The 8,253-nt window shown below is 43.1% G+C and overlaps 1 protein-coding gene across 1 annotated transcript; it reads right to left on the reverse strand.

Moving 5' to 3' along the window:
- Window positions 1-3,287: 3,287 nt before the first annotated feature.
- Window positions 3,288-7,139, reverse strand: UTP23 (UTP23 small subunit processome component). Its single transcript, XM_059815605.1, has 3 exons — window positions 6,941-7,139; window positions 4,784-4,958; window positions 3,288-3,881 (listed from the first exon to the last, which is right to left on the reverse strand). The coding sequence occupies exons 1-3, from the start codon at window positions 7,126-7,128 to the stop codon at window positions 3,495-3,497; spliced, it is 750 nt and encodes a 249-aa protein (XP_059671588.1). The 5' UTR covers window positions 7,129-7,139; the 3' UTR covers window positions 3,288-3,494.
- Window positions 7,140-8,253: the final 1,114 nt, after the last annotated feature.

Below are 8,253 nucleotides of genomic sequence, written 5' to 3' on the forward strand. Positions count from 1 at the left end.
TAAAGCTGATGGAGAAGTCATTCACACCGTATCAGTGTAGCTGAAAACAAATGAGCAGGACTGCTCTGGACATCCTATTTTCCTTTCACCACCAGAATGTATTTATTCTTCAAGTCATACCATATTCATATTTACTTTAATGATTCATAAACAACCCAGGTTCCAGAAGCTTCTAATTAACTCATCTATTTAGTGTCGTTAACAGATGCTCAGGGAGTGATTTATTGTACAATAGCGGATCACACCAACGTATAAATCCAGCCAATTGAATTGGCAGGCAGTCTGGGTAAGTATCTTCTGCTGCTGGTAGATGAGACTCTGTCCTAAATTCAGCATTAATGCCCTCCAGACTGCGGCTGAAGCATTATTGTTTTCTTCTTCTATTACTCTGCACATGTAGCATACATTGTACTGTACAACACTGGTTATTTCCCTCTTTTTTAAAAAAAGATTTAGTGAGGTACTGCATAGGATTTGGGGAATACATTCATCCTGTCTGAGAAAAGAGGAAATCAATAGTTGCAAAGAAGTTTCCGCTCAAGCTCCTTTTAATTTACTGCTGCCTTTCTGTAGTTTCAAAAACAAAACTAGTCCCTCCGACACGCTACAGCAAAATGATCCCAAACTTTATTAGAAAAGGCAGTTGGGGACCCTGTCTATACTAGAGATGTGGCCAGCTCTCCAGACCATTTATTGATAAATAAGGGAGTGGGACTGGCCACCATGGCTTTGGGCACAACGTGGAGCTGAACACCTACAACGGCAGAGTTAACTCTACAGGTACTCGCACGGCGGCGTTTTCCACAATGCCTGGGGACGCTCCCAGTGACTCAGGTTGCTGAATTATTAGAGGGACTCTGGCATGGTTTCTAGCCTGGGCCAGCTAAACCTCCTCCAAATCCCGGCAGGCAGAGGCAGCGCAGCCAGAGAGCATCCACGCAGGGCCGTTGGCAGGCAGCCACGCCGGTGTGCGCTATGAGAGCGCAGCCGGGACTGAGCCAGTCCATGCCAGCTCAGAGTTACAGGCTGCTCTTAGCATTACTGATCTAACGCTATAAATACAGCCTGTCAGCTTTGGCCTGGCAGACCTGTTTTACTTGGAAACTAGGGTGGGGTTTTTTTTTTTCAAATTTCAAAATGGTAACCACACATGGTCTGATTGCCTCTGCTGGTTGCCTGGGCAGGAGCTCTCTTCCAAAACTGAAAGGCAAGTTATTTACCTCACTGGAGGAAAGCTGCAGCTATGCCGCAGATTTCACAGCTGTTCTCTGAAGAGCTCACTCCCTTTTCATTCCAGTTCTTCCCAATGGCAACACCAGGACTCAGTTTGTATTAACAAAATACTAAGGAAACACAGATAAATACTGTTTTAAATTCCTTAAGGTGGGAGTCATTAGAGAACTGTTAAAATACTCTTTTTTGCAATAATTATGTTTCTGTCTATAGTCTTCAAAAAAGGTGTATTTAAGCTTTGTGTTTCAACGGCACTGAAAGTGACTATTGTAAATAATTAGGGTGTGGTTTCTGCTCAATTTTTAAAAACAGTATTTATAGTAAAGTTACTGGGGTTTAATATACTTTTGACTCAGAATGAGATTTTGAAGATGAACCATCTCTGCTGTCTTCTCCAAGCTTTACTTATAGCAGTGCTTTCTGCAGGGGGGTTGGGGGAAGGGGAAGAAATACAAGCAATATTTAGGGGGGAATGGGAAGCAAAACCACATTAACATGGCACTGTGCCCAAATAAGTGAAGAAGGGAATATGACAGCTTGAGAAAGGTGATACACATTAAACAAATATACTGCATTAAAGAATTTCTAGGAGTTACTAAATTTCTCCTCAGGACTCACTATTAGCAGTGTAGAACAATACCATGATGAGCATGACTGTTTTTAATTTTTAATTAAAGCTTTAATCTAGAGTATAGCACACTTCCTTGCTGCTGCCATCTCTCACGGTCAGCTACCAAGGCGCACGTGGTTTCTCATGTGGAACAATAAAGGCACAGTCCACTCCCAACAGCTGTGTTGCGAGGAACGGCTTCAACCTGGGGCTACAGCAGCAGCATACTGTGCTGCAAGCACAGAGCACAGCGATGCACCTCTCCTGTGCTGGCCAGAGAGAATCTCTGCAGATTCTAGGGAACGACCCTGCAGTTTCCACTAAGACTGGCCAACTCCCATCACTCAAGCTGCTTTCTTAACTCCGTGAAACAATTGCCTTTATAATTTGAAAAGCCAATAGAAGGAATCACATTATAGCTGTATACATACTGTAGACATTTAACAGCCTGTGCAAATAATACAGAAGTGAGAAGTATTTTGTAAACTTATGACACAGGTTGAAGGACGGTTTAAAAAACATGGCTTAGTCACGCAGGTAAAGAAACAGAAAGCCTTCTTTTTAAGAATTACATCTTGGTTAAGTAGAAACGCAGCCAGAAAAAGTAAAAAATCTGGTAAGAGATGACTAGGAATACTGTTATAGCACACCTATGCCACAGCATGTACTATACCGCATACCCCTGCATTACATCATCTCAGTCACTCACTTCTGCCTCCTCATGCCACCAAACATGCAAGGTACAGAAAACAGCTACTAAAGAAAATCAGGTACTTGAAATATTTTTGGCAGCTCCCTCCTCCAACCCAGTTCTATTCTGTTCATAACCTTACAGAACGGTGAAACAAGTGCAGCAGGGTCCGAGTCCCATCACTGTCAGCTGGCTGTATTTCAGGACTCCTCCACAGCTATGCTATACACAGCAGTGATGCATTAGGTGTTGGTCAATGCTATGATTCAGCATTTTCAAGTTGCATTCTTCCTATTTAAAAAGGAAGAATAAACTAGAGATAAACTAGACACACTAGAGATGCCATTATAATGTCAGGAATATCAACACAATCACACGCCGTTCACGATCTTCTTAATAAATAACAATCATGAACAACAGACATACCAGTTCATATGGCATTTACAGAGTAATTTAGGCTGGAAGGACTTCTTGAGGCCATCCGGTCACTTTGCAAAAGAGTTAACTTTTGTATTCAAACAATACAGATAAATATGATACTATGCTCTTCTAGGTCAATTCCACATTCTGTAACAGAACAACTGTCAAAACTAGTTTTAGTAAGAGTAACAACCTAGATTTAGAAAGAAGTCTAGTATCCCACCAAAACCCATATGAAACCCAAGAAGCATTTCTAAAAATTGCTACTGATCACATGAACTCCATAGCAGGAATCAAGACGCTGGAGAGAATAATGACACATGAGGGTTCCTAAATATTTTGTCACAAACCCAATTACTAAACAACAGAATAAATTATTAGGACAATAACCTGCAAATGTTGAGACGCAGTAATAAGCAGTACCACCTCATAAAAATAAGTTTTAATATTGACAACTTGATTTCACATGATTGCATATCAATCTTTCTTTTTGCAAAGTTCAAACAATGCTCAAGTCCTGCATTGTTTACAAAGATGATTTTATTCTTCTTCATTCTTCTGCACTGACTGCAGGGCTTCTGCTTTAACTCTATTTCGCTTTCTTTTTCTTCTTTTCTTCTTTTCAGCAGAAGGCTCCTGACCCTCCTGTGTTTTCTTCTTTTTCTTCTTCAGACAGCTGAGAGGATTGGGGCCGCCTGCCCTTTTACGTTTTCTTCTCTTTTCACCTTCTCGCTTTGCTAGTCCTTCTTTTTCTTTAAGCTGCACAATACTTTGTTTTTGGTGCTCTGGAACAAGCTGATTCATCTGCAACTTTTGAACAAATGCCAAAGATTTAGGAGAAGGTTTGTCTAGCACCATAGTGTTCTGAATAATAAAGAGGAGAGGAACGCCAGCCTTCTTTTTCACTTTGTTTGCTAAATCCTGGTCCTGTAAAATTAAATACTTTAGTCAATATTTTGGGATTAAATGATATTTGCAATTCAAATGCACCTACTTTTAATACAAAACTATGAAGATAAATTACATTATGAAAAAGATAAGAAACTTAACCTAGCAGATATACCTGGCAGTGCCTTTCAGAGCAATTTAAACTTGAATTTCCCTCCTTCTGATTATCTGTACTTCTGATGGAAAATGTATTAACGTTTCCTTTTTTTACCCATGTATAAGCATACATGCATTTTTTGAGGAAAAAGTCCCAGTTCACTGATATGTAGTACACCACAAGAAGTAAGATAATTTCTCTATAACAAGTCATTTTAAACTCCTTGTATCTTACATAAGTATACAGAATTTTACTGTAAAACATTTTATATATAGTATGTATAATTTACACATACAGTCCCAAAAACAGACCTAAGAAAAAAACCTGCCTTTCTTATTTGTACACAAGTTCTACCTTTATTCTTTAGTTAAAACTTCCAAAATTTCTTAAAATTGAAGTTATATGGTTGTTTAACACTTATTTTCACTTTTCAGACTACTGTGCAAAACAGTTCAGGGCAGGGGATGCACACACAAGCAATAAGCATATTAACATTCATCAGTGGTTTTCTTACGTGTCAGTAGGTAGTCAGTACATTTTCTACACTTTCTGCTAAACTAAGCAATATCCTTCCAGGGTAAAAATACCTAGTTGTTCAAGTAAGACAAAAGATTCCCTACTTCATAATTAGCAAATACATTTAAGAGTGAGTAAGGCTTTACAAGATTAATTCCCACAAGCTATTTAAAAATCTCATATTCAAGGTTTCTGTAGGTTTCCTTATCCTTAGGTATCAAAGGATCACTTCAAATGAAATGGAGTTACGTTTCCCATGAGCATTTACCTGTGTAGCAATAAAGAAGTGATGAGGGTTGCCCTCCTCAATCATGGAAAGTAAACAGGCCGAACCACTCACAGGATCCTTGTGGTGAGAACAGTTTCGAATTTGAAATCTTTGGGCAATTAATTTTGCTCCATACAGTGCTTTCCCCAGTGATTCCAGTTCTTTCAGAACACATCTGAAAACCAAAAACAACAGTGATTTCTAAATGAGAAAATAAATACACACTTTTTAAAACAGCAAAAGGTTGACACAAGTTAATTAGGAACGAGCAATGCCCAGTTGTTCAGGCTCCATGATTTGTAAATGGCACCCAGTAATCTGAAAGCAGTAGCCCATCTGAAGATGTCAGCAAGACTTCCTTGGTTCCAAACAAGATTAACCAGTAACAACATTAAGTTATATTAAATAATTTAAAAGTATTTCATATCAGTGACAACGCTAAGTCCTTATATTTATGTTCAGATATCACCTAGCATATGAACTACTACTTAACAAATAAAATTACTTGAATTAGCACAAAGTGATTAATCACTGCATGCAAGTCAAACTCTTTATTGGCATCTATTGCCTTGCTTCAACCTCGCTATCAGAATCCAACTGACTCAAGCAAAAGAAGAAAAAAGATTGTCCGTATCATTAAAAATCTGGAAGTTTATGGCTCCACAATGTTCCAACTAGACAATAAAACGCAAACCTAAAATCCTCTTCTTAGCAGGAGTTACAGCAGATGTTCACACAGGACAGCATAGCAGTCTATGAGGATGCTAGCTTGTATACTCAGATATGAACAGGAGATGAAACCTAACTTATTGTGGCCACTAAGTCTTTACTATTAAATGTGGATAGTGGTAGGAATGTATGACCTTGACATACAGTTTCAAGGATACGGTAGCATGGTGATTGATTAGAAGAAGCAAGCATGCCAAAAACGTCTTTGGAACTTTCATTTAGTTTACATTTATCTCCAAAATAACTGCAAGATATTAAATAAAACTATTTTTCTTTCCAGAGAAGAAAGTTTAGCCTTTGAGGACAGCCTTTGCAGAGACTTGAGCCTGTTCTTTTTGCGAAGACTCTCACTGAAAGCCAGCTCATTTCTTCAGGAAAGGTCTGGTCATGCCATCGAAGTGCTGCATCACCAACTTAGCATTCTGACAACAGAAAAAACGAGTTCATTCAGCTGCCCTAAGTGAAAACAGGTCAAAAAGACCAATAGGTATTACTGAAAGGAGGAAGCAAGAAGTGACATTTAGACACGACTGGAATAGTTTGGATCAAAGCGATTCCCAAACCTTTCACAGCTAAGGTCATGGCTCGATTCTTTCTGCTGTTTAGAAGTATAGGCCAGTTCTGTATGCTTTGCAAGATAGCTCAGTGTTTAATTTTTGTAGCCTAGGGTATAGATTTTCCTGGTATGTTCAGCACTTGCCTCCATGATGGGCAGTTGGCTATTCTGTCATGGCAGGAATCCAAGTGAGGGAGATTTTATCATACGCAATACACAAAGTCAAGTAAAAAACAAAGGCAACTTCAAGGCAACTTAGATATTTAGTGTGCATGCTTTACTTCCACGCCTTTGTCTAGCACACCCTTGTTCTCCCTTGAAAACAGCTACTTTCAAAACAATCCCTTACTGGCAGGCTGGAGCTGCAGACAAGCAGTAATTCCCTCCCTGCCAAAGAGATCTGAGCTTGCCTCTGTTGTTCTCACTTCGTCAAGAAGACGCTGAGAGCGGTCAGAGGCCCACCCAGACGTCCCTCACACACCGGGGTTACCCCTCGTCCCACCTCATCCCTCAACAGTTTCTGCCATCTTCCAGAAAGGCAGCTGGTACTGACAGAAGCTCCTATCCTTCTGCAAGTTAACCACAGCGCACAGCGCTACCTCCTCACCACAGCCACCGCCCTCGGCCCCGTAACCACGCGAGCCCACGGCTCCCACCCCACCACCGGCGGTGGCTGAGGAGAGGCTGAGGGACCACGGACATCAGCCCCGGCTCCCCGCGCGCAGGCGCAATGCGGCTCGCGCCCTCCGACTCCAGGTCCCCCCCGTGCATGCGCATTCCGGCTCACTCCCCGCCGTGATCTCCACGCCCCGGGCATGCGCACTGGGGCTGGCCGGCGGGCCCCTGCAGTAGCGGCGCCCGCCGCGGCCTACCGGGAGGTGCAGAGCTGTGTGGCGCCGTCGAGGTACCCAGGCAGCTGCTCCCGGATCTGGATCTTGTTGCGGAGCGCGGCCTGGCAGAAGGTGCCGTCCAGCAGCACCTGGAAGGGCTCGCGGAAGTGGAAGTTGTGCTTGTAGAAGCCCATGTTCTTCTTGGCGTGCTTCTGCCGCGTCAGCTTCATCGCGGCGCCGCCGCCCGCCCGGAACGGCCGGCGGCTCCTCCGGAAGCTGCGCTAGGCCCGACCGCCGCCGCGGAGCGGGGCGGGGCCTGCAGCCGCCCCCCGCCCCCCCGAGGCCTGGGGGAGCTGGGGCTTAGGGGAGCGCGCCGGGTGGTGGCGGCTGCCTGCCCCTCCTGGCGAGGCCTGGGGTTACGCTCTCCCTGAGGGCAGTGCCAGGCGCTGCCCGTGCCAGGCTCCCGTGTGCCTTGTCGGCCAGGCTGGCGTGCGCCGTGCGGTGCCTCCGGTGGGCGACCGGGGCGGGGGAGGGGATGACTCTGCTGCCTGCCCGCCGTGCATGAGGCCTGCAGGGGGTCCCACTCACCCGTCTAGTACTTCACACTGGTTACCTGACAACTAGTTCATTACCCTGCGTTTTGCGGTGCTATGCAAATGGCTCCTGCCATTTGCTGAGATCAGAAATACACAAGGTATTTTTTTTCCTAACTCAGGATAATGATTTAATTACAATTACTGTCCTAGAGGCTTCTTCATCAGCGCAGCTGAATCATCCATCAGCATAGTTTCTTTAGCAAGGTTTATTCAATGCCTGCTTTTATTGTTTGCCTGTATTAGGTACATCAACTTAAGTTCTATATGCACAAAGTTCACAGTGAATTGAATATATTCTACAGATTAATACTCCTTTTTTTCCATGTCAAATAGAAAATTGAATTTCACTGTAGTCCGAGGAAATAGCTGCCATTCAGAAAGCTAGATTGCACAAACTCCTCCCTGTTCGTCAGAAAACCTGAGCACACCAGACATCTGGCAGTTAAGAAACTGAACTTAATGCCTGTATTTTAGGCAGGCAAAGGGTTGTGATATCTTAACATCATCAAAATGATAATTAGAGACATCTGTCTCACTGTGCAGGTACAACGGCAGTCATCTTTCTGCCAGGGACAACTGTATTGCAAGCAAAATTTGCAGCTACCTGCCAGTTAGCCCCCTGTAATCAGTCAGACTGCTCTAAGGTCATTTAAGCAAATACCCACCTGCCATATTGGTCTTTTTGCTCCCAAATAGACATGGGAAACATCTGCTTCCGAGCAAGTTAGTTAATGTTAAGAGAAACTGCATAATAATGCA

The sequence above is a fragment of the Gavia stellata genome, chromosome 3 (assembly GCF_030936135.1).
Source record: "Gavia stellata isolate bGavSte3 chromosome 3, bGavSte3.hap2, whole genome shotgun sequence".
In the NCBI taxonomy this organism is placed as follows: Eukaryota; Metazoa; Chordata; class Aves; order Gaviiformes; family Gaviidae; genus Gavia; species Gavia stellata.